This window comes from Strix aluco, chromosome 11 (assembly GCF_031877795.1).
Source record: "Strix aluco isolate bStrAlu1 chromosome 11, bStrAlu1.hap1, whole genome shotgun sequence".
Taxonomy (NCBI): Eukaryota; Metazoa; Chordata; class Aves; order Strigiformes; family Strigidae; genus Strix; species Strix aluco.
In genome coordinates this window covers 2869282-2895849 of record NC_133941.1, presented here as the reverse complement: position 1 = coordinate 2895849, position 26568 = coordinate 2869282, and the positions used below count along the sequence as shown (strand labels likewise).

At 45.3% G+C, this 26568-nt stretch overlaps 1 protein-coding gene across 1 annotated transcript in view; it reads left to right on the top strand.

The window, feature by feature from the left end:
- Window positions 1-26568, top strand: part of GRIP2 (glutamate receptor interacting protein 2) — a 293425-nt gene that overhangs the window by 217571 nt on the left and 49286 nt on the right. Inside the window, exons 2-7 of the mRNA XM_074835669.1 lie at window positions 13088-13168; window positions 16393-16528; window positions 17337-17482; window positions 20259-20345; window positions 20641-20716; window positions 21264-21409. Of these exons, the coding sequence (XP_074691770.1) occupies window positions 13088-13168; window positions 16393-16528; window positions 17337-17482; window positions 20259-20345; window positions 20641-20716; window positions 21264-21409 (672 nt within the window). The remainder of the gene's footprint in view (window positions 1-13087; window positions 13169-16392; window positions 16529-17336; window positions 17483-20258; window positions 20346-20640; window positions 20717-21263; window positions 21410-26568) is intronic.

The following is a 26568-nucleotide window of genomic DNA, read 5'->3' as shown; positions in this document are numbered from 1 at the left end:
TTTGTTTTCTTGTGGTTTTCAAGGATTTTCTTATTGCTGTTGGCACTGAGATTGATTAACACCACGCACGGACCTGTCTCAATCTCATCCCCCTCTTGAACTGGCACAGCAAATCTCCCAGTTTTGATTCCTCATTTCATTTTCTGGGGCTTTTCCCTGAGCAAGAGCAGACTTGTAATTGGGAGCAGAGAGAGGGTGCTAACCTGGTGAAGTGGCGGGGTGACCTTTCTCGCAACAGCGCTGCTTGGCTCCCCTTGCCCACCCCTTGTTAAATCTTGCTGGTACAGGGGTTGCCCATGTCAAACTGATGTTGCTTCTGGAGATCAGCAGAGAAGCAGGATGTGATTCACTGTAAGAGGGGGTTTTCCCCAACTCCTCATCCATGGAGTTATATTTTCTAGCAGGTTTCCTTAAGATTGGTTAACCACTCTTACTTGCTCTCCACGTTGCGTGCTGTAAATTTAGCATGGGTGCTAAAATTTTATGTATGCCTTTGGAAGCACGTAATTTCTTTCTGTAACATGGGGTTTCTTGGAAGTGCTGTAGGAGTAAAACAAAAAAAAGGTATTACAACTGTAGTGAGTCTCTCTTCAAAAAGGATTACCAGGCTGAATGTTGACACGGTGTCTTGTTGCCACCTCATCTGAATTCAGTGGGTTTTCCTCTGCCCTATCTACCGCCTGCTACAGGAGGTTTGCTCTTGGCTACTTCACCACTGAACTGGCAGAAGTTACCCACCTGCAGCAAAGCCCAGAAGAAAAAACTCTTGTCTCAACCCACTAATTTACAAACTGAAGGATATCCAATGATAGTTTTTGTTACTCCCACTTTTATTTCAAAACTCATGCTCTGTCTCTTCCCATTGGTGTACATGTTGGGGAGTGGGTATTCCAGTTTTCCTCTGTTTGAAATTGAGCATCTTTCAGCAGGAAAAGGCAATTCAGAGAACCTGGGCACTCATTGCTTTTTGTCTCTGCTGCAGAAATACTGATGTATCCTCCTGCTTCATTTGAGACGGGATCTCAAGCTTTGAGCTGGCCAGAATCACAGAAAAGACTTCTTGTGGACAAAAATGACCTTTTCACTGAACTGTGATTTTTCTTTTCAGCCAACTTCAGCCCAAATAGCACCTTCACCTTTTTTTTTTTTTTTTTTTTTTTTTTGAAGGCTGCATTGTCTTCAGCCCGAATGAGCCATTCAAAATCCAGTTTATCCCCCTGCATAATAGAGGTGAAAGACCTTAGACCTGTTACTGTGAACTGTGCTCTGAATCCCCTAAGGGGTGCCAAATGATTTTTAGAAAGATGCCCATCCATCATGACAAGGCACCCTGTAACACAATATTCAGGAGGTTAATTCTTCTCATTCAGTGGAGAGGACATGCACAGAGAACATGCCTAGATGTTCTAACATCTAGGATGAATCTCTAGAGCTTTCCTTCCCAAATTCTGGCTCTCTTATCTCTCCACTAAAGTGTTATGTGCTCTCCTGCCATGCTCATGCACCAGATCAGATTGCCTTCTCCCCTTCTCTTCAATACAGCCCTGCCTTGTGCTTCCTAAACTCCTTCCCTCTCTGAGAATTTAACAACCTCTTGATTTGACAGTGCTTTTATAAGATCTTGGAGGATGGAAGACAACAGGTACCATTTTTAAAGCCAAGATCATAGGAACCAAAAGGGAGTTTGTAAAAGGCAAAATAGGTCAAAGAATTTACTATTCTTATCACTGTAGCAAATTGATCTCCATTTCAAAAGGTGGAAATTCTGATTTCTGCCTGTTCTGTCATCCCCAAGCTGTTGATTTGTGCTGCATATTCACACCCAGGCTGCGCATGAGGGTGCTCAGTTCTTGGCACTGCCAATGGCTCCTGAGTCCTGTCCTCCCATCTCCTCCCTGGACCTCTGTGGGTCCAAACCCAGCGTTAGGTAAGACAGTAAAAAAACCCCAAGACAAAATATTTTGTAATATGCACATTGATAAATTTTTTTGGCTTTAACTATTGATATATGTCAAAAATAAAAGCTTTTGCCTGCTTGGGTGTTATCTTTTGACAAACCTTCCCAGTTGGGAGGCAGCTTAATGCCAAACCCTGTGCAGTGAAAGCAATCATGATGGTTTTCATTAAAACAAAGCTTGTTTTCGCTTTTTGACTAACTCCAGGGTTTTTAAACAAGCAGGTAATAGTGGCCGCTAGGTTTAGGTGGCACCAGTGATATGAGTGCTGACGTCTAATAAACTGACAGTATTTAATTTCATTTCATTGAAAAGCTGCAATAGAGCTGTCTTTTTTATTTGATTTCACTCCACAGTCACTTAGCATGGCATTTGGTGCTTGAAAGAAGGGAAATCCCCAGGGTTTGGATTCAGCAGGCTGCATTTCTTATCCATCTCCATATTCAAGAAAAAGTTTGGAAGCTTATGTGGAGTTAATAGGGGGAATTGTATTCCCTTACTAGCTAGGATTTACTGCTGCCTGCTGCATGGATTAATAAACCCAGTTGTATCTAGAGAGGCATTCTTCCCTGGGAATGATGTTAGACTTTATCGGTCATTTCTCACCATATTACAATTGCTTACTTGAATAACTTTCATGAAAGATCAGTCTGAAAATGTATCTTATTCGTCTTTAATTTTTACTCTTGAAAGGTAGTTTCTTCAGATAACGCAATCAGTATATCAGCAATATTTCATCTTCCTAGCTTATTGTTGGACTCTCCCCAGTACAGTCTACGCTGCTTAATAAGAGAAATTGCCAGATTGACTGGAAAATGTAACTTTAATAACATCATTTCAGGCACTAGAACCATTGAGAAATGATAATCTCATTGAGTTGGTTTCTGCACTGTTCTTGTCCCCAGTGCACAACATTACCACGTATAATGTGTGTGTGTGTCTGTGCGTGCAAATGTGACCTGCAAGGGGGAGAGAAACTGCATAGTTTCCCCTGCCACCGGGTCGTTCATAAATATAAACTGATGAAGCTGTCTGAAAATGCCCGGGAGGGTAAGAGGGATTGCAAGAAAGGAAGTCTCTCTCCCTTTCTCACTTTATTTTTATTCTTTAACACTAGAAATTTAAATCTTGCTGGGGAGTGCTTAAGAAAAGTGAACAGGAGAAGGCTCACTGAGTGAAAAGGGACCTTTTTGGTATGGATGTTTTTAGAGGATGCTTTGGAAGAGGTGGATAAAAGTGATGATGTTTGAGTTTTGTTTGGAAAAGCTCTTTGTGCTGCAGACCCAGCCTATGCTATCCTTCAAGAAGCTCTTAATAAGCTTAACAATACTCAAAAGCATATCCTCACCAGAATGGAGAAAGAGTTGTCCCTGATATTTTTAAATTAAAGAAAAGAAATCACATGTTACTTCAGAAGAACAACATAAGCTCCTCTGTGAGCAGAAGAGCAAAAGAACGCTTATTTTCAACAGTTTTGCATCCAATATCTCTGGTTCTCCTCTGTGCCATGCAAAGGAAAACGAGTGGTGAAGCTGGTCTAGAGCTGGTTTGCACAGCAGCTCTTTGTTTTGCTGAGAGCAATAATTTGGGTCTTTCTTACTCAAAACACAATTTTAATGAAAGTTACAGGACTCTAATCCTCTTTCAGGCTGCTCTGTCTGCCCCCAAGGTTGAGGGATATTGGCCACTGGGTTTCACAGGTGCAACAGGACAGCGAAGATGGATGGATGTGCAGACAGCATGTAAAATTAATTTTTACAGAAAATCAAGCAAAAGAAAAATGGAGCTGGGTTTAATAAAAAATTCTAGTCACTTTTTCAAGTATTTTTGATTCCATCTCTCAGTACAGCTTGAGTGGAAATTAAGAACTGCTTCCAGGTCCTCTATCGCACATTCCCTCAGATGCGCTGATTAGATAAATAAAGTTCCTCTGCACTGGCTTCCAAAGCAATAATGGGTGACAGACAATACGTTGGAGCAACGTCTCTGGTATATAAAAGACATGAGTGGAATGGCAGGTTGACTGCAGATTCTTAAATCATGTCTTTTTCATTTCTTCCCCTTTTATGCTTTTTTATGGAACGTCACGTATTTAAGGAAAGCACAAGGAGTACTAGATTTTGGCATTGCAAGTCGGGTCCAGCGTTTATTCTTATCAGATGGGACTTGGATCAGTCCCTGGGTGATGTTTAATATCCTGTGAAAGTTGATTCAAGTTATAGCTTTCCAAAGCCTGTCTCTCTGGGCTTTGTACACGTGTGCACACACACAAAAATTAGATCTTTTACTTGTTTACTAAATGCTGAAACTCTTTTCACTTCTCCATGACAAGCAAGAGTCTTCTTCCATCAGTGTTACCTATCTGCTGAGGGCTTGTGGAGGGGAAGAAATACTCTCTGATATCCCTTGGAAGCCAACCTGCTTGATAACAGAGGCGTGTTCTGGCTCATGTCTCATAAAGGCTACTGCTATGCAAATAACTATCTACATAATTTCTGGTTGGAAATGGTTGCTAGAAACAAATTGTTCCTTTAAAAGTAATTTTGGTTTCTTATTAAAAAGAAAAAAAATAGAAGAACAAAGCACAGAATTTTCTATTGAACAATAGGCTATTGTATCTTTTATAGATCTGTTTCCTGTGAATAAAGCAGCAGGTGGTTATGAAATTATACACGCCTTAGAAGAGTTGGTAGATAAATGAATACAGGCTTTAGAAGAAAAGAAGGGGAGACGTGGAGAGTGTGGGGAGATGAATTTCATGCTGTTTGTATCAGGGAGAGGAAATTAAGAAGTATAACTTCCTCTTGGAATAACCTCGAAGTCTGGACAAGTTCTCCCTGGCTCAGATGCCAGGAGCAATGACTGCACAAATGGATGGAGGAGATGCCACCAAAACCTCTGACGGCACAAGAAGCTGCAGTCAGTGGAGCATGTTCCCAGCCTGGGGAAGGGAGTGCAGCGTCGTCGCAGTGGGGCCGACAGGTACTGGCAGCAGGTTGATAACGCTCTTTGAGATTTATTTTTTTTTCCACCAGAAGTAGCTGGGAAAATGGGAGAAAGTTCTGTCATTGTCTCTAGGGCGAGGACTTTGTTGCAGAAAGCACAGTTATTGTATGGCATGGCTGTCCTCTCGCTGTGCTCTTAGGAAATTTGTGTTAAGAGAAGTTGAAGAGAAAACGTTTCCCCAAGCCCTTATTTGTCTTCTATGTAACTCAGGAATATGTGCAGTGAGGGGGTTTGTTGTCAGTTGCTCTTCACAACAGGCATTTGTACCCCAGATTTGTTGGTACGCCTATTTATGAAATCAGGGAGGGGCTGCTGCTGAAATAACTTGGTCCATTCCAGAGTTGGAATGGTAAGGGGAAATTTTTTTTTTAAGTCTTCCTGGTGCAAAGGAGAAGAGAGGCATTTCAAAGCCCTGCTTGGGTCTGAGTGGCTCCCGTGAGAGAGTCGCTTTGAGGTGGAGGTGCAGCACCTCCTGTGCTGATGGAGGCGGAGATGAAATCTGTGATGGGCTCTGAGTTTTTCACCCACCTATTTCCAAACGCCCCACCCCACCTCCTGGAGAATAGAAAGCCAGAAAACACTGGGCCTTCTAAAGACTGGGGGGCTTTTTTGGACGCAGCAAGCAAAACAGTGTCATGACAATGCAATTGTGCTGCAGAATCCCAAAGCAAAAGTGACATTTTTCTTCTTGTTTTTAAGCACTTCACAGGAGCATGGGCTGTCTTGCCTAAGGATTTAATATATTTGTTGCTGCATGCTTCAGCCAGTTTTATGTAGGGCAGGATCATGAACTCTAGCTTAACTTTTGCAGTGTTCTAGGAAAAGCAGTCTGGACATTACTGGCAGATGTTTTAATCGATTTGGGTTCTATTTAGTTATTTTCTTTAACTTTTCTGATACAGAGCTGGAGCAATGCATTTCTGGAGATGGGAAAAGAAGTGAACATCTGTATTTGACTTAATGAACTCATGTACAAATTTTCCAAGGGCCTAAGGAGCTTTGGATTTGCTTGAGCAGAAGAAAATTCAAGCCACCTGCTGAGGAAGACTTGAGGAAGGTGGGATCCTTCATGGAAACAGAGACTCTTGCCTGAAGCGGCGACACGGGAAGAGCTCTTGGGCTGTGCTGGACTCCGTAATTAAGTAGTTTCAGGAAATCACACAATCTGTAACAGTATTCAAAAGTGGGCTTTTTTGTTTCCCTGTCCTAGTCTCTCTAGATCTACTTGTCTCTTGTGTTAAAGGCTAAGTGCTTTGAAGATGGGAGGCCACCGCTGTGCTGCTCTCATGCAGAGCTGACACAGCCATCTCCGACCTGCTGCGGCCATGCTAAAATAACCCAAACTGCCCTGAGGGGGACGTGCTGGAGTTTCGGTTGTGTAGAGCCTTGCAATCAAACCCAAACCCATTACTGGTGCATAAAATGCTACAGGGTGTGATGCCACATGCAGTGCCAGCCTGGGGAGAGGTGAGAAGGATTATGTTACTGTCCTCCTCTAATGATGGTGCAGCCTCTGGCCAGGCTGTAGTGGAGGCTGTGTAATTTGGGAACTAAATAACAATTTGAGATTCAGAATGGGTGCATGTGATTCCATCTCATTTTCCCTTCCCTCCTTCTAGTAATATGACAGCTTTTTAAAGGTGATTAGGTGCCTAAAGATACAGATAGATTATTATAGTCTGTTTTTGAAGTACATGTCTGCATCTTCAGGCACTCAGTTATCTTTAAAATCCCAGGCCTTGAAGACTAGCTCCCCGGAGGCTGTAGTTTGAATCATCACTAGCTGCCTGACCCACTCTCACATACCCCTGACTGCTCTTTACCTGACTACAGATAAATGCCTCCCTTGACTTACAGAAATAACTCTCCTCAAAATGGTTCAAATCACACTTAGTTTTAGTCATTTGAGTTCCTGCTTCTAACCTCATGCTTTTATTCTAGCAAAAAATACCAGCTTGCGTTAGCATGAACAGCTTTTGGTTCTTAATGCTGTTTTCGTATTCGTTTCTCTAAACAAGGAGTGCAATTACCCCATGGCAAAATAACTGTCTCCAACTGTCTTTTTTCCATTAAACAAATGGAAGGTTTTACCTCTTGGTCTTCCCACAAGATTAATGCACTTTCTCTGCGGGAACTGTCTTAAAGCAATACAGGAATCTGAACAACTTGCAGACAGCAAGTCTAATTGTCACAGAATCTTATTTAGCCAATGCCGATTTTCATTAAGAGGTGATCTCTGTTAATAACATAGACTAATAAATCTTCTAAATGAAAAAATCCTTCCTTTTTCCGCCTACTGGCAGCGATAATGAACTCCTAAATCAGTGCTCTTTATGAGGAAGCTTTTTTTTCCCTATTTTAAGAGAGTTTGGCTTGAGACCCAACTGATGTCAGGAGATCCCGATGCCTCTGCTCACATCCCATTGCGAATTTAGCTAAGAAAAGTTGTGGTGTTATTGAGATTGGTTTTGCTGATAGTTGCCACAGAGAAAGAATTTGGCCCAGGACGTCCCCACTGGCTCCATGAAAGTCATGGAAGCTGATGTGGTGTCTCAGAAAGGCAGCAAGTCAACCTTGGTGAGGGTTCAACAAATGGGTCAAACAATTCAGGAAGCTCAAGGATCCTTAATTTAGAGAATTGGATTTCCTGGGAGTTAAGACTGATTTAAGTGTATGCATCTGACCCCTGCATATCAGTCAGCTGGCTTCTAGGTGATTACTGGGCAAACAAGCATCTTGGTTAGAGGAGAGACTCCTGTTTGTGCCCTCAGTGAGAATACAAGGGCAGGGGACGTAAATTCAAGCTTACTATTAGACCTAAGAGAAACCACATTAGACACAGCCATGAGAAATCAGGAAATTAAAATTCTGCAGCTTGTAGAGCAACTTGTCTCACCCCAGTTCTTAATCTTAAACCAAAAAACCCACCAAAACCCAACCCAGCCCAAAGACACAGACTGGGTGGGTGGCTATCAGAAGGACAGACTGCAGGCCCGGGCAGACAGGGAGGACACTGCACAGATCCACTTCTCTCCATGCCCCCAGTTAACTGGCTTTATTCCCTTCCTGTTTGGATTGTAATTATTAACAACTGTTATTCCCCTCTCCTTTCTTGTCTTTTCCCCTAACATAGTGGGTAGAAGTAAATAATCCCCAAAACATTAAGTGGTGTAAAAAAGCAGGGAGAAATGGTTGTGCTGGTGACAGAGCAGGTGACAGGACATTTTTATGGCCCCACGGCCATCGCTGGAGCTGAGGTGCCAAATGGCATATATGAAACAGGCAGCAGAGCTCTGGCTATACAACCCCATGCTAATTAACTGCTGAGAGACTAATGTCTGCCGAGTCCTTGCTCTTCTTGCTGCTGCTAGTGCCCCTCCAGTACCTCCCAGTATGATGCACCTTGCCGCTAGGGAGCCTGGTTTCCCAGGCTATACATTCAGTGGTGAGATGCTAAGACAGAGAATGGGGAAAAAAATCCAACCTGAGTAAAGCAAGAGCAGGCAATGAAACAGTTCAAATGTTCCCTCACCTTTCTTTTTTTTTTTTTTTCTTTTTTTTTTTTGCCTGCCCCTCCCAACTTCCTTCTTTGCCTTGTGCCTAACAAGGTTTTTCTGGAAATGGGTGTTTTCCTACTAAGGCTGAGCTGCCTGCTTCGCTCAGGAGGCAGATTTGGTCCCATTTGGGCCACCTCTCTTGCAGTTGAAGTGTTCCTGTGCCAGGCCCTGGCTGCGTAGCCGAGCGGTTTTGTAGGGCAGTAGCTGCTCCTTGCTGCGCTGCCCCCAGTCCCAACTGGGGTTTCCCCTGGGGGAGAGGTAAAAGAAGACTGTATCTGACAATTTTATTTTATTTGGGTGAAAGTTAGTGGGAAAATACCTGTATTTTGCTGACCTCTCCTCCCACCTCATGCTTCCTAGGAAAATCTGTGCCACTTTCCATGCTGCCTGTCGAGGGGATGGTGCCTCCAGTGAGGGTCTTTAGCTCCTGAGTTGTCTTGCCTGGAAACCAGGATGCTACTGGCACAATTTCAATTAAACAGGAACAAACAGCATAAAATATTACAGTGCCCTGGGTGGAGGTGACACATTGCACTAGAGCCACCGAAGTGCCATTGGCTACGGGCCCTGCTGAGAGCTGCCATTAACTGGCAGCAGGGTGGGATATTGGAGTTTGCCCTGACTTTCCTTTCTTCCTGCCCCTGGTACTTCACCTAAAACAAGGAGATGTTTTTCCTACTCCTTCATTTGTCAAGTTTGTTTTCGAGGGAATGAGATGGGATTATCTTTTCTTTTTTGTCACCACATGAGACGTATACTACTGTAAAACACTGCTGCTGCAGGGGAGGAGACCTTTGTCATGTGTGCAGGGGTAGGGACTCTGGAGCTCTTCTTTCCCTGGTGTTAGTGAGACATTAAAATGGCAAAAACTATTGTCAAAGAACTTATAGGAACTTTTCTATTTTGTCACAGATTCCCATGGGACCAATATATGGAAAGTGTTGTGCTCTCAGTTTTATTGAGGGTCTTGTGTACTTGGTGAGCTTTTCTGAAAGATCTAGAGCCAGCATTAACACCGCTGCTTGAAAATCACCAATTACACAATTTTTTTCCTTTGGAAAATTTTTGGCCCACTTGGTGTGAGAGAAAAAGCTTGAAAAATATGCCTCTAATGGCTCCAGCACTGATTACTTGCAAAAGGAACCCACGCAGGCTTAAAAAAAAAAAAAAAGTTATTTTCCCAATTTTAGGGAGTAGAGAGGTTCATGAATTTTCAGTGCTTGGGTTGGTGCTGCGATTTGGGCCGACTGAGCAATCAGGCTAGTTCCCAGCATTGCCTCTGAACCGATGCTGTGCTAGGCAGGAGAAATGACTAAAGAAGAAATTTATGTTTTTAAAAAAACAAAGTACACCACCCCCCCGAAAAAAAAAAAAAAAAGCAGCTCAGAAAAAAGTGACTCCATTAATACCAGCTTGAGTGGCAGAGCAGGAAATCGGCTGAAAATGAACAAAGAGCCACACGGCAGGGATGCTAATGCAAGCAAATGCCAATTCACACTTCGGCAGGCGGCGTGTAGCAGCTTCCTTTCCTGTTCAAACATTTTAGCCAGATAATGAGCAAAAAACCCAAACATTTTTCGCATAATCAACTGAGTTTGGAAGGGAGAAGCAATAGAGGAAGGAAAGCCACGGTGCTAATTATTTGCCGGCTGATATGGCTGTCAACGAAGCAGCGCGGGACTGTGCGGGGGGTGCGTTGCTAATTGCCGGCAGCAACTGCGGCTCCGGTCGCTGCACTTGCCACTTGGTTGGTGGTGGAAGCTGTTGTTAATGCAGGGACAACCTGGTTGCTTGCTGAAATGGAAGCCAAGGCACGTCTGCCAACAGTTATTGGGGTAGGGAGGGTAACCCATTAGCGAACTGGGGTTTCATATCAATATTTATTGGGGTTGTGATGGGGCAACAAAGCGTGGAAGGGTGCTGGTGGCTGTCTGGTGCAGGGCGATGTGTTTATGGGAAGCAGATGGTTGATTGCTTTACTTTGCCAGCAGATGATGGAGTTGGCTTCGAACCATCCTGCGTGGTTTCCCAGGAATGCAGGGATCCCGTCCGCAGCAGAATGTTGCTGCCTTGAGCGTGTTACCTGAGGTCAGAGCTGGCAGCAACGCTCTCACGTGGAAGGTGGCTGCGTGCTGGGGTGGTCCTCACCATCCGCAGCCTCCTGTGTGACCGAAGGCACACTGATGCTCTGGTGGCGTTGAGACGCTCCAGCCCTGCATGTCCCAGGGTATTTTGCAGGTGCCTTTTGCAGACTTACCTCCAGGCTGAAAAAGCAACCTCATGCTGAGTATCCTGAGCTGCTGGTTTGGGGTTCCTCTTCCGACGTGCTGCTGCATTTGGGAAAGAAATAAAGGGGGGTTGTAGCTGCTGGGCTGAGTGGTGTGGGCAGGGAGTAGTTGGATTGGCATTGTCCTGCTGTTCCCCCAGGAAATGCCACCTTGCTCTATACTCCCAAACCATCCCTGTTTTGTGACTGCACAGTTCTGCAAGGCATGGGGCAACAGAGAGAGGGTAAGGCAAGACAGTAGGAAAAACCTTCTGGAGAGAGAAATTAAGATGAACATGGACAACAGTACCAGTGATTGAAAGCTCTGAATCTTTATCACTATCAAACAGCTACTGAAGAGGAGATGGCATAAGGCTTTGCTTTTTTTTTTTAAAAAAAATTGGATGCTGGAGCTAAACTGTCCCAAGTAAATTAAACTTCTTTCCAGAGTCATTAAGCCCAGATTAACCTTGGCCCTGGCCTCCCCATCACCCAAAGAACCACTGCTATTAAAAAGGCAGATTTCATTTTCAAGCCTTCTGCTCCTAGAGTTGATGCCAGGCTGTACCAGCACCTATGTGAAATCAAGGGCTTACCTTGGCGCTTGCTGTAATTCTCTAGCCAAGTGCTGCTGCTTTCACTGTCAGCATTGAGGAACACTACAAGACCTCCATGGTCAGGACAGTGCTGTTTTATCCTACCTGTTCTTCCCCTTATTTTTTGGAAGGCAGAGCTTTGTTCCGCTGTTTCACAGAGGTCGAGGCTCAATGTGTTTTGGCAGCAGTGGCTTGGGATAGCTTGGTGCTGGTCTCGTGCCGAGTGCTAGTCCTTGCTTCTTTAGAAATCTTCAGTTTAGTGGTGATGGAAAAGCATTCAAGGTGACGCAGGAGAAGACTCTGGATATCTACATTGTCTCTCTATGGGCTGCAAAATTTGGGCTGAAAAACTAAACGGTGTTTATTTTTCAGCTGAAACTTTTTATGGTTGGAAGTGCAGATTTGAGTCAGCCCAAACTTTTCACTGAGTTTTGTCAGTTTGTGAAGTTACTTCAGTTGGGGCAACAGGGATTAAAACTAGAGAATTCTTTAATTTTTTTGCTGTTTTTGGAAATTAGGTGGAACCTTATTTCATTTTACTTCTAAAAAATGTTCAAGCCCTTGAGCAAAATTCCTCTCCTGGTGGTGAAGTATAACCCACGTGATTCAGTTTACACCATCATTTTTCTGTTTGTGGGGAAAGTGGGCTGCCAGCAAACTGAGCATTGGTTTTGATTCTCTGTGTACAGACCACTGTCTGGAATGGGGCTGAACAGAAGCTGTTGTTCCCTTTGTACACAGCGAGACAAAAACTTCTCTGTAACGTATATTTAACTTACTTAAGGGCTGTGGACAGGAATAAATGGATAAGGTTTTCAGTAACCCATATTTATACTATCATGTACAACTTCTAAACCTTCACAGCTACTGAAAAATTGGGAAGGGCAATCCAGGAATGTGGTCACTGAGAATGGGAGTTATTTGGTACTACAGGGTTACTGGAAATTATTGATCGAAAAAGCGCCAGCTTTTTAGGAAATGCCATAAAAATAGACATTTTAGATGGATGGCAATGAAATCTGTAGAAGCATGCAGCCTTCTCTGCAAATAACTTCTGTACCATATAGGAGTCTTCCAACAGGATAATACAAAGATATTTAAATTAAATTTCAACTTATGCTGGACGGTGCGTTTATAGTGCATAATACTATTTTCTCTTTTCTCTGACTTTTTTTTTTTTTTAAAATCACTTAAGAGAAGGCACTCTCTATACAGAGGCTGGAACAGCAACAAGAAAATGTGACTTTGAAATAATGGGATCTATAAGAATAGGCAATTTCGTTCAAGTATAGTGATTTAGTGCCCTGTTAGTGTCCTGATGTATAACTCCATTTCCAAAGACCGTAAGTTTCTTCACAAGCGTAATGACAGGCTTAAAACTTGTGAGACTAATGCTACAGCTTTCTCTGTCCTCAGCTGTTCCACATAATTACAGGAGTAAGGGAATTTTGTTCTCTCCTAACGGATTAGCTCCAAAAGGAATAAATCAGATAATGTTATTGCCTTCTTGTTTCTTTCCCTCCCTCTCTAAGAAGCAAGATAGCCCACACAGCGCAGTGCAAAGCCAGGGCTGTTTTTTTCTTGCCTACAGTCCGTGATACAGATGTGATCCCAATTCCGGTGTCACCAGGACAAACTTTTGAAAGTGCTCTGGTTCTGTTGTTTGTTGCTTTTGGTACTAATTTCAGCTTCTGTGTTTGCTCACAGACGATGGCCCTTACTCGAAGGGGAGCAAGGACTCTGGTGGGATGGACGCAGCCCTGGTCTCCAGGAGGCAAAGCATCCCAGGTAAAGGAGAGGATTAGTTCCCGCTCCAAAACGTTGGGGCATCCATTACACTTTACCTGGCTACCCCTAAAATGGGTAAAACCCCCAAAACCACCCATTTTGGTGCGTCTATCAGCCAGGCTTTTGCTGGAGGGCAGAAATGGATGGTGGTAACTGTTCTCAGCAAGTGTTACGTTACTGGTGCAATCACAGTCTGGCATGGAACTATTGGTGGTGGTTACAGGGAGCCAGGAAGGGGCTGGGTCCTGTGCTGGGCTGACACCCACAAAGAGGAAAACAGCAGCAAAGGAGAGAGGAAAGAAGAGCTGCCAGGTCTGAGCTCGCCGGAGGGAGGGAGACTGGCAGTGTCTGGCAAGCTTCGTATTTCCCATGTGTGACTAAGTTTGTTTTGATATTTAGTCAGTCACAGCAGACTTTTGTGTGAGATAAATCTTCCCCTGCAGAAACACCCCCAGGGGCTGAAGAGGGAGTGGAGAAGTGGTAGTAGATTCGCCTCTGTTGGTGCTGGGCTTTGTCTGCCAGCAGCACACCTGCAGGTTTGGATGGGCTACTCTGAACAACCCCTCTCCTTCCTAATAGAGCCTGAGGTTTGAATTTGACTTCTGACGGTTAATGACCCAGTCACAGGTTTGTGTGTTGTAGGGGATGGGGGAGGAAATGGGGGGACCTTTTGCTACTGCTTCATCATTCAGCAATTTTCCTAGGGGATATTCTACATCCTCTGGGGCTTCTGCAACACGTTGCCACTGTACCGCAGCCCTGATGGAGAGAGGCTGACTCCTCGCTCACAAAAGCCAGTATGTCCAGCAGTCCCAGCTCAAGACAGGGAGGGCAAAATTCACATGTGCTCCTCCTACCCTGGAATGCTTTGAGTAGCAAAATCCAAGCACATATGCCAATAGAAGAAATCCAAGACTACTGTCGTATGGCACTTAGACTATGTCGTGAAGCACCAGATCCTGTTTAACCAGCTCACTTTTACATCTCTGGGTGTCTTTGGTAGCAGCAGTAGATTTATAGAGGCATTGGTCAAAATCCCTTATTGCTTACCTTGATAGATTGATCTCAGGGACTTGCCTATTTTCAGAGCAGTGATTTCTCCTTGAACCCATAACAATGGGTAATTGCACTCTGGGAGTTCTCATTTTAAACACTTACCAAGGATCAAAATTAAACCCCATTGAAGAGCTAATAATCTCCCCTTGCGGCACCATCTGTGTTGATCAGTCATGTCTGTAGTTGAGAGGAAATTTGCAGGATAGTGCCGGATGGTGTTCCTTCCAGCACAGCGGGGAGCCCCCACAAAGTTTCTGTCAGCCCCTGGGATCCTGGGTTGGTGAATTGAAAACTAAGTTACTGTAGTTGGCAAGGGATCAAAACTGAGTTTAAAGAGCAGAAGCATTATGGACCTGACGTTTTACAACAAGCTGCCAGTGCCACGTTAAATGGGAGCCCAGCAGTGCCTAAATGCCTTCCAGACTGGTGCTAGATTGCAAAGAGGTTCCCCACTTGCATTAATCAAGTGCACGGATTATTCTTGGAAGTGCTTTACAAAACAGGTAGTAGTACATGGAGGGACTTGAAGCGAGGTGCAATTTCTGGTGTCATGGTGGCATTACACAAGGAGCAAAGTGCTAGTGATGAGGCACCACAGTGCCAAACGACACCGTGTTTTCTCTCAGTGAAAGACGATGGGGAGGGGAAGCCCTGCACCAGCACAGATCTTCTGTGTCAATATGTTATTTAAGACACCCTGCCTTGCTCTGGAAATGGTAGTGTGCAAGAGGTTTCAAATGTTCCCTCTCCAAATAGAGCATCTCATTTAAGCCTGGTGGGGTTTGCTGTGCAAACAAACTCCTGGGCCATTTGCAGGGTGGGTTTTAGTCCACAGCTGTGAGACTGCTGTTTGCCGTGCGCTGCCAATGCCCATCGCCACCTTCGCCTGCACAACTTTGGAAAAAGGCACCCTGTGTGAGGGACACTGTTTGCCTCCTGTAAAACTGTGGGAGATTTCAGTACGTCAGGGATAGTGGAGGTGGATGGATCATGTTGTAAGCAAATTCTGCAAAAGTTTCGTAGAGGAGGCTCTGGCAAGGCATGAAAGTCATCTGATTTGCCCCAGGGCTAGTCCTCCCTTGAGCTAAAGGTGCGAGTGCCGTCATGTGGATTAATGTGGAGCTGCCTTTTGCCAAGTCCGCAGAGCTCTTGGGTTTTCCTTGGGCCGGTGCTGGCTCACCTGCTATCTTACTCCCCTCCTCCATATCAAATCCAGAAGTTGAAGCAGTTTGGGGACCCTGTTTTTGTAAAACCCAAACGTGAGCTGTAATAGGATCAAAACTGGCATCAGGTTGGGCTTATATATAGGTGCTGGACAAACAAGAGTGTCGTCTTGGACTAAAGAAAGGTAAAATGTATGCTGCCTGCAGCAAACAAAGAGGTGATACTGGTGCGGCAGGTGTGGGGTGTGCAACCCCTAAACCTGACTCTGCCATGTGTATTATGGCTGGCAGTGGAGCCAGTTGTGTTGTAAAAGTGGCTTGTAGCTTCAGTTCCAGCTGTAGATGAGGTGGCTAACATGGAGGAAGTGTGTCATAGACCGGGTGCAGATGGGTGGGGAAACTGCTGCCAGCGACTGAAGGTCATGCCTCCCCCTCCTTCCCCTGCTGATGGCAGGATCCCACCCCTCTCCACATTATGTTCGTTATCTCCCTCCCAACTGTATTGATGTCTCATGATATGTTTTTAATCACAATATTTTAAGAGACACCCTGTTCTGTCCATCCAGGCAGCTACTGCAGGTCCACAGCATCCTCCTACCTGGTAACTGTGACTGCCTGACATGCAGCCTTCCTAACACCCACCCTGCTCCATATCATAATTCCTGAGATGGTGTCCCTGGACCACTGCCCGGATCCCATCACCCTGGGTTTGAGTCCTTCCACCGCCTCCAGCACAAAGTTTTTATCCTCTCACAAGCTCTCACTCCTCTGCCTTATCCTGCTTGGTCTTGCCTTAAAGACCTGCATGCAAATGCTTTTCCTCCACTGCTGTTGGTCCACCAGGACACACTTCTGTTTCACAACTTCATTTTAAATAAATGGAAGCTAATTGTATAAATCATCCCAGGTCTGCTCTCCCCCACCACCTGTAGGAAAAGGGTGTCCTTGGGATTGGGAGGAATATACCTTTCACTGAGATGTTTGTCTTTATTCCTGATCTTTCAGAGGAGTTCAGAGGGGTCACCATCGTGGAGCTGATTAAGAAGGAAGGAAGCACCCTCGGGTTAACCATTTCAGGTGGCACAGACAAAGATGGAAAGCCAAGAGTCTCTAATCTGAGGCCGGGAGGACTGGCTGCAAGGTGAGAAATGGAAATGGGGTGCAGAGAGCACAGTAAAACTGGAGAGGAATAGTTGCATGGTCTAGCTACTGAATGAATATAGTTATAATTAAAATAGTTGGCCCCGACTCCCTTTTTTCAAGTGGCCCGAAATGCAAAGTTGTTGCTTCAATAAGTAGGACGTCTTCTATTTTGAGTTATTTCCCATGCTCTGTGCAATTATGCTCTGAAATTTTGTGTAGGGATATTTGGGATTCTGTGAAATTAGGCAGCCTTGTCAGGAGAGCTGCATGGTACAATACATCTTGATCAAGCTAAGTGGTTTAATATTGTATCTGTTCTGAATACTGAGTGTTTGAGGAATGTTATTGGCTCAGAAAAGGAATGGGAGAAGAAAAGCTCTAAGAAGCAGAGAAAGGGAAGGAGTAATTGAACAATCTTGCAGTAAACAGGCAAAGGGAAAGATGTTTTCTTTTTCCCTGCTGGATTTTTTTCAGACAGCTCTTGGTGTGCTTCTCTTTGACTGATTGCTCTACATGAATGGGAACAGAACAAAAAGGGAGGTTGTGAACACGTAGACCGTGATTGTTGCTGTATGTACGGATCTGAACACTTGCCACCGGGAAAGATAGATGGCTGTGATTTTAGCACTTCCTTCTGATAGCAGACACGTGCAATCAAGCAGCTAAGATCAGCCCAACATGGGTGGCTTGTTCAGAAAGTCCTCCAGTTACCAAAGGTTTGCCAGGCATGTCCTGGCTGAGCATAGCAGAGTCTTTGTGCTACCACTGCATTTTTTATTTTATTTTTTTTTCCCCTTTATTTGCAGAAGTGACCAGCTGAACGTCGGGGATTACATCAAGTCGGTGAATGGCATTAACCTGACCAAGCTGCGGCATGACGAGATCATAAGCCTGCTGAAAAATGTGGGCGAAAGGGTAGTGCTGGAAGTAGAGTATGAGCTTCCGCCAGCTGGTGGGTGCCTCTCTGATAACACTGCTCTCTCTTCTTAGCTGCTTTTTGTTCTGGGGTACATGAGGGCTTGCTCGTGCTTTAGCCATCGTGGCCAAGGCAGTAGCCAGGGGCATTTTGACGTTCATCTGAGCGCTGCGGTGGCTGCTGCAGAGCTGCGTGCAGTCGGAGCAGAGCACTTTTTCCAGCACAGTGGGTGCCTGTTCATGCACACTGGCAGAAGATGGCTGATTAGGTCTGTCTTGCCTCGGAGTGACTTGGTAGCACAGGCCAATCTGCCTCCTGATGCTGCTTCAGCTTGTTTTTCCCTTTTGGAGGGTGGCTATGGGAGGTTTTATTCAGTCTTAAGCATGCATTGCCAGATCCTCTTTTCTGAACTGTGGAAAGTGCTGTTATTCCTCGAGATGCTTTGAAATGTGATGTGTTTTCAGAAGGGAAGCCCAAGCAATCTGCTTTCCAGCTAAGGGGCCCTGGCAGAAGTTGGCAAGCCCAACTCACATTACTAGGGCTTGTGTCCTGATGTGGAAGACTCTGTGCTCTTGCCCTCATTTGTTTGTTCTGATTAAAATAAATTCCTTGATGCAGTTCCTCATCCCACTCTTTCCATTGTGAAAATGATCTCCCCAGTTATTACTTATTCAGTTACCCAGATCAATCAGAGGATAATTGGGCAGAAGAAATAGAACAACCGAAAATAAGAGGACAGGAAAAACAAAACTAATGAAATCTAAACATTTTGCCCCAGATAGGAAACTGTCTTACACTTCGTAGCTTTGCTATTAGCTGCTGCCTTTACATGAAAAGTATTGAATATATAAATGACCATATAAAGCCCTAAGAAGAAAAAAAAAAAAAATCTGAATTAACTGAATCTCTATCCATCATCCCCCTCTGTTCTGCTGTAAAGGTTAGTTAGCTTTTGCATGCAACCTTGGTAAAACAAACTGTGGCTCAATTTTTCTATGTTCTCATGCTCACTAGAGATGACAACTCTTAACCTTTCTCCTTAGCTGTGAGCCTGGCTATCAGGAATCTGATAAGCTGTACTTACCAGCCAAGGAGTGGTGCCAATACCGCATGGCTCAATCAATAACAGCGGTGCAAAATGTCTCCACCTCTGAATGAGCAGGAAGAGCACACTGAAATAGTGACTTCTCTCCAATGAGATTATTGATGCTGTTTATGACTAATCCAGACAAAGAGGCACTGCAAAATACAGGGAATTGTCAATTACTGCCTTGCTCCAGTTCATTGTGGGCTTTTATCTGCGGTGAGGGTTTGTTATTGCTGCGTGCCTCTCTCCTTCCCTGGGCAAAGAGCAGAAATATAGTACAATTCAATAGCTTGTGCTTGTGGGTTTGAATTTTTCTCCCCGCTTTGTAATTTCCTGCTTTGGAAGAGAACTTGCAAGTCCAAGTCTAGTTTTCAGGCCACTGTGTCATATCATTTCTTTAATGAATAAACCAAGCCCTGCGTTAACACAAGCTTAGGTTTCCTCGCTCCCCACTGATCTTACGAAAGGCTGTTGCAGGACTTTATGCTTAGATGCTTAGGACAGAAATTGGATGTTTTCTGAACTCATTTGGATGCTTTATACCCTTTTCTTGGTATGCGAGTATGACCCTTTAGCTGGGAGCCTTCCTGTGCCCTGAGCTTTTCCCTTTTGGCTGTGTCCCTGGTAGCAGTCTGTGCCCAGCAGCAGAAGCAAAGCAGCTGCGTGGTGGACAGTGTTTTGGGGGTTTATTTGGCCTTGCTGTAGCCTGGTGCCCAGGGCTGCCTGCCTGCAAGGTGGTACCAAGCCTTTGCTTCTTTTGAGTTAGTTCAAGGGTTAGTTTAACCCAAATTAGGGTGCAGGTTGCCAGCCCTCAGGGTGCTTGGCGGTGAGGACCAGTGTGGTCAGTGAGGGCAGTGGGGAGACTGGCTTCAAAAAGCCCCTCCTGAGCCAAGGGAAAATGCTAGCGTGGACGTGCCTAGGGGAGCCTTCAATTTGCCAGGTTGAAGTCAAGCTCAGAGTCTTTTTTCTGATTATCCTCGTGGCCATTCATTGCAGTTGGTTTGAAGATTAGGAATTGATCTTTTCAGAGTGGACCAGGCTGAAATGCCATGTGCAGTTCTGGATGGAGAAGACTGGGAAATTGTCCCATATTCACTGCAGTAGTTCAATAAATCATTAAATAGCAGGGGATGGCAAGGGACAGAAACAGTTTCTTTCTTTTTCTCTTTACTTTTGTACATTAAATAGTACTGTGTATTTAATATAAAATTACTGCATTGCCCCTAGGATCAGTTTAAAGGATTCACTTAATCTTTTTTTAAAGTCAAAATATGAGAGGTAACGGAAAAAAACCCCAACCTTTTGTACTGAGGATTTGGGATTTTCATTTTCTTTAAGGTCAGCTGGTGACTTGATTCCTTATGCTACTGCTGTTTTTTTTTAATAAGTTTCCATCTGCAGCAGAAGCTTCTGGCTTTTGAGTAATGCCAAATGCATTAAAGCCAGTTGATAAATGAGACAGTTTTACTTGAATGTCAGAGTATTAACCAAGACAAATTTGAGGGGAGATGCACAACACTGAGCTGGTGAAATCATCCTAAAACATGATGGTTGGCTCAGATGAAGGTTCACACATCCAGGTTGGGCTCTTTTTGCCTCCAGACAGGGAAGGTCTTGGGCTGGACTTTCATTTCAATGCCATTTGGATGAGTTTTGATATTATTGTGCAGAGTGGCGTGGAGAAGGTTTATCTGGGGGTAACTGGGTTTTCCTCTCTTCCTTTAGTGCCAGAGAGCAGTGCTGGCATTATTCCCAAGACCATCGAGGTGTCCCTCTACAAGGAAGGCAACAGCTTTGGCTTCGTGCTGAGAGGTTAGTAGCTTCTCCAGTGAGAAACGAAGAGGGGACAAGCACTGGCAGAGGTGATGTGGGAAGCAGGAATAGAAAAGTAAGAAGATGAATGTCATAAACCTCAGCTGAGAAGTGAAAGTGTGACCTAGAGAGCATCCTGTGCAGCCTTCAAGGACTGCCAGCTGCCGAATCCGGGGCAGACTTCTTGCTTTCAGGCTGTGTCAGCTGTTCTGTGATAAATGTCTCTCCTTTCTCAGCACTCTTGTTCAGACTTTCAAACCTCTGGTGACTTACGGCTTTCCTGGTTTGATTACAGGGGGAGCCCATGAAGACTGGCACAAATCCAGACCGCTGGTGCTCACCTACGTGAGGCCGGGTGGCCCAGCAGACAGGTACTGCTCACATCACACCTCCAACATTTGCTTTCACCAGACAGACCAGCAGCTCTCACCATACTCTTGGATGTTTCTCCTCTTTATCCTCCTTGCTGGTGCCTCCCCAAGGCTTCTCATGCTGGTGGTGGGACCTGTGGTGTGAGGGGAGGATGGGTCTGGTGCTCATAGGCTGACCCATGTGTAGATGTTATAGTTATAAGCAGAAACTCCTCTTCCAGAGGCAGCCACTTAATTAACCCTGTGCAGATGAATAGCTGATGCTGTGTTAGAAAGCAGGAGGCAGTCTGTCTGTTCTCATGCTGCTAACTTAATATGATGGGCCTGGTACTATAAATAACCCAAACTATTGTCCCAAGGAGTGTTCAATTCCTACAGGATCAAAGTAATTGGCTTTTTAATATATATACACACACACGCACGCATATATGTGTACACCCACAAAATATACATTAAATACATACAAAATATAGATAGATATTTAAATATAGAAAATATACCTAAATATATATACACAAAAAACCTTTTTGCCTGTGACTTCTGACAGGGAAGGGTCCTTGAAAATTGGGGACAGGCTGCTGAGCGTTGACGGGATCCCTCTGCACAGCATGACCCACGCTGACGCCCTCAACATCCTGCGGCAGTGCAGCCAGGAGGCACTCTTCCAGATTGAGTATGATGTGACCATCATGGGTAAGGCCAAGATGGTTGTGGTGGCGTTTTCTCTGACTGCCTGGAAAGTATGTGAGACTAGACACGGTAACTGGGGTACTCAGTTTCAGTGGAAAAATTGCTGAGCGATGTGCTGCCAACATGGATGTCGGGGGTAGAGATCAAAGTCGGTTTAGTTGAATGTATTTGAAATGCCCTTATCCAGTGATGTGTCTTGATGGGAATGATGACTGGTTTTAGAGAAGGGGGGAAAAAAAGGGATTTTCTAATGTAGGCAAAGAGGGTCTAGGAGAAGTTGGAGTTAAAGGGGGCCGGAGCACTCTGCCAGCACTGCAAATACCACTATTAAATGTGTGCAGGGGAGGGAGCTGCAAGCAGGCAGATTCTTGATGTGGCTGTGGCTTTGGTTATGAATTTTGACACTGCTTAATTCTGGAGCTATTCCCTTTCTTAGAAACGTTAGTTCAGATCTGCTTCTGAAATAAATGAGGGGTGATCAACTGTTTGACCTCAAATAAGACAGAATTTACTGGAGGGCAGAGGATGGGTATTTCTAAAAAGTGTTCTACACAGTAGATATTAACTTTGAGGGTTTGGAGGGTTAGTGTTTTGCTTTTTTTTCAGTTGATTTTCAGTTTCAAGCCCTGGGAAAGGGTTTATTATTAGCTACTGTAAAGTCATTTTGAGCTGGCTTTGTGACACACAGCTGTTACTGCAGGGAGCGTTGTTAATGAGTTTCAGGTTACCACAGAGTCCGAAGCTGTGTTGGTTCTGGAAGCTCGTTGGGCTGTGTGTTAGATTTTGATGTTGCATATACATTTCCAGAGGGGTTTCTGCCTCCACTGGAGCCACAAGCTGGACTAGGTTGGAGTCTTTTCTGCAAATCTCACAAACCAGTCCAGCACATCTGAGCCTAGGATCCAGTGAGGAATAGGAGTCCGTGATATCCGACTGTTTTCTGATTTGTCAGTGAGGAGGGAAGTAAAAAGCATCTGTAGCTGAGAGAATTTAGTACCACACCACCCCCAAGGAAAGAGAGCTGAGAAAACCAGAACTTGCTCCATGCAATGTGCAAGGAGGTTGCAGCAGGATAAGGGAGCTCCTCGTGCCAGCCCTGAGGGCTTTCTGCTTCCTTCTGAGCCTCCTTCTCCCAAGCTTTCCCCTTCCTTTCAGGAGAAACTCCACAAGTGTGTCCATACTGGATCTCCCCTGGGGGAGGAGGCTGCCAGGACCTGGGGAGCCATGTGCCACACAAACATGTTCTCTGCTGGGAGAGCTGGAAGGAAAACCTGATGCCTCGGCAGTTGCCTGCATGCTGCCTGGTGTCTGCCATGCTACAGGAGCAGCTTCTCTTTAGAAATTGGCTGGTATTCATGAAAAAGAGGAGATGGTTAAATGATGGGAAACAGAAACTACCCAAACCCTATTTTCTACCTTTTTTAGCTGATTGTGATTGTGGTAACTCTGTGGCGATCAGTAAGGGATGGCCGTTCCCCTCCTTGCAGGCTGGCTGGGTGGGGAGGGGGCAGGTGGGGTTGAGGAGGGATTTTGCACAGAGCTGTCACGTCTGAACAGTAGCAGACAATTAATGGTGCGTGGGAAATGGGCTTTTTTTGAGTTTTGTTATTTGTTCGGTCTCCTGGTGTCTATGTTGCAGAAAGTTGATTGTTTTAAAACCTGACTTGGAGCAAAAATAGCCATGAAGGTGTCTTGGTATTTCTTCTTGAGGAAGTCTCCCACCTAAAACTGTTAGGGTTGAGTGAACACAGAGTGATGACAGGGTTTTATGCAGTGCTGCTCCATCTTATGTTGCTATATAGTGGTCCATAACCAGATACTTCCCAAGATGTAACAACAGCCCCTTTCTTAGATAATTTCTGCATAGAGTGTGCTTCTCCCCAGCCCTGTAAAAGGATATGCTTGCTCTGCTTTCTTTTAAGGCAAGATAATGCAGAACGTGTAGCTTAAAACAATCTCTGCAGACAGGTTTGCCAGGCAACACCTCATAACTGCAATGGGAGATGAGTGCATCATCCCCAAATCCCCACTGTTGCAGATATTCTCTTTACCAGCCACAGGAAGATGATGAGGGAAGGGAAAATCAGGTGCTGGAAGTAGTGTGGGGATGTTATTAGCCTGAAGGGAGCACTCCTAATTCCTATTTTGAAAACTTGGTGAAGGCGCTGGGGGGGACATGTGGCCACACAGTTCACTTGATTCATTGTAAGAGCTGGAGACACCACCACGAAGTGGTGCTTGGCCTGTTCATCCCCAGGGAAATAGAGGTTTTTACATCACGCTTGCTCTCTGCTGTAGCTGTACACGCTGGGATGGTGTGGGCTGACCCTCAGTGAGGGAAAGTTGTTTTTCCGCATCTGTCCTTGGTGAGAGACCAAGGCTGCTGCGGGGGAGTGTTGAATCACGGCGTTCCCCAGCTGTCTGCGTGGTTTCCCAGCCAAAATTGTGCACTGAGGATGAGCTGCATGGGGCCAGCCCTGCTCTCGGTGCGAGGGACGTGGCAGCTGCTTGCCATCACCACTGAGCATCCCCCGGCTGTTGGGCTTTCACCGGGGAGGCCAGTGTAGGATGGGGACGCGGGAGGCTTTTAATCAAATTGGCTGAGATTTCTCAAGGCCACTGAAGGAATTAAATTAATCTGCCTTTTCCATTTAAAAGGAGCACGAACTGGGCATGCACCTCCCTTGGGTGTTGGGAAAATCTCTGCCCTTTGCTGATGCCAGATAAACGTTGCAATGAACAGATGCTTTCCTGTGGCGACACTCTATCTTATGGGCCTTTTAAAAAAGGGAGGAAAAAAGAAAAATAACCCAACAAATAAACTGATCAGCCAGAAACTGGTGGCATTTGAATAGATACTCCATAAATAAGCTGTGTGTGCCATGTCTTGAGGCACTGGGCTCAAGCCTTTAGGGTCGACTCATGGAGAGGGGAAGCTCTCTGCCAGAGATGATGAACGAGCAAAGCGATTTGCTGTGTCCTTCTCCTCCTCTCCCTTCCCCTGGCTGCCTCTCTGCCCGTTCATTTTTTAGGCTGAAGATTTTTAGGCCTGTGGGGCTCTCCTGCTGATGGAGTGGAGGGCTGGTAGTGTCCCACAAATGGGTGACTCTGCTGAGTGGTGGCAGAGGGTAGAGCCTGAAGAGGAGCCCATGAAGTCAAATGCCTCCGTGTGCTGGTGAAGCTGGAGGGATCATGAGCTGCTGGGCTCTGTCAGGAAGGGGGCAGCTCCCTGGTTTGGTGGTTCTAGGAGGTTTTGGATTTATTATTTTTGCATTTGCAAGGAGGGGTGCCTTTTCCTTTGTCCTTTTTTACCTTTTTCTTTTTCCTTTTCCCTCTTCTCCCCCAAAGTGCATTACAGCAGGGAGAAAAATCATCCCTGTCGGCACCTCACTTATTCCCTGAACAAGTGCTCTTAACACTTGCCAGCCTGGTTATGAGAGCCATCCCTTCCTAGGGAGGTGAGCAAAGCCGGGTGAGGCTCAAGGAAACCTAGTGCAAGAAGGAAAAAACCCCACAATATTTCCTCTAAAATAAGCTGCTGAGAGAAGGATCTTTTACAAAACACCAGCTTTGAGCTGTGGGGTAACCAGCTCTCCTGTACCTTCGGCACTGGGATGTCTGACTATCTGGAGCAGACTGTTCCCCTGGTATCCATCACGATACTGGCGAGTACCCCTCCAGTGTGTGGGTGTGAGCAGGTTTTGCACAGCCCTGTGTGTCCTCCTGGGGTCAGCCATGCGGACGGAGCGATGGGATTTGCTGTACTTCAGCAGGTTTTGGGAGGCTTTCCTCTTTCTGTTTTGGTGGAGAAGGTTAGAGGGTTGGTTAAACCTATAGTGAGTCAGCTGGTGGGTGCTGAATTTCCACCTGAACGTTTTGAAATGGCTGGAATTTGGGTTTGGAAGGAAAATGCAGGCAGGATTTGGGGGCAGATGTCAACTGATTCAGGCCTGAGCTGCTGATGCTGAATTTTAACAAGGTTCTATCCAATTCATTTATCCTATTCATTAAGTGAATGCCACCTAAAACCAGCAGATGTTTTCAAATAGGTGGAGGGCTTAAGGGTTTATTTGGTTACTGAAACTATTGTTTCTGAAGATGGATGAAGACAGCATGCGTGCTTTCCCCCTGGCAGTGTCAGGAGATGTAACATTATTCATCCAGCATGGATGGGTCTTCTGGACCCTGTCTGACTGTCCACTAAACAAGCATGTATTTTTGGACAAGTTGTGTGACAGCTGGGCCTCAGTTTCCCAATCTGTAAAATGGTACCATCCTCCTCTGGGAAGCACAATTCATTGCTTGCAAACCACTTTCAAACCCTTACATGAAAATCTGTACAGCCATGCAAGGCAGCATATGCATATGTGGTTTTTCTGTTCCTTGGTAACAAAACCCTAGAGAAATGATGCAAGCTGCTGTATCCGTATTAAACTCCATGTCACTGGCCTCAGGGATGCTTGTTCTGCAACAGTGTGATTTTTGACCCTCACTACATGCTGAGCAGCATCTGAGTTGAAGATCTCATGAATGCTGAGCCTCCAGAACAACTGCTTAGACTTTCTTGGCTTGCGAGAAGGGATCTTGCTTTAAGTAAGGTGAGATTTGCTGTGAAATGTGGGAGAGCCGCGGATGTCGTTTCCACAGATGCTGTGGGTGAGTTTGCGGCCGTGCATGATGGTGCAAAAACACCTGGTGGTGCCAAAACAGCAATGCCAATTGACTCCCTACAGTAAGGTTATTGCATGGCCTGCCCTGGCCTCTCTGTGTTTCTTTTTCAATTAGCTTGGGTGTAATAGCCCCATCTTAATTACGCCTCACAAATATTGCTAAATTGCAGACTCCTGACCTTTGATTTGAGCCAAATCGTTCCCTAGAATAATTAATAGAGGCTTGGCTGGTCTTTCCTCAACAAATGCCCCTATAAAATGGATTTGGAGCAATTCTCATCCATGCCACTGGGGATGGGAATTAAAAGGGATAGCGGGGTGGCCTGTGTGGTGGGAGGAGGGACCATGGGCTGGAGGCAGGACTGTGATTTCCTATGGTCTTATTGATAACCTCGGTCCTGGTGTGGGAGTACCCAAAGCTCTTTTTTCTCACCATTGTGCTGAGACCTCCCTGGGAAACACTTGGCAAAGGTGAGAAGCTTGGAGGCTGGG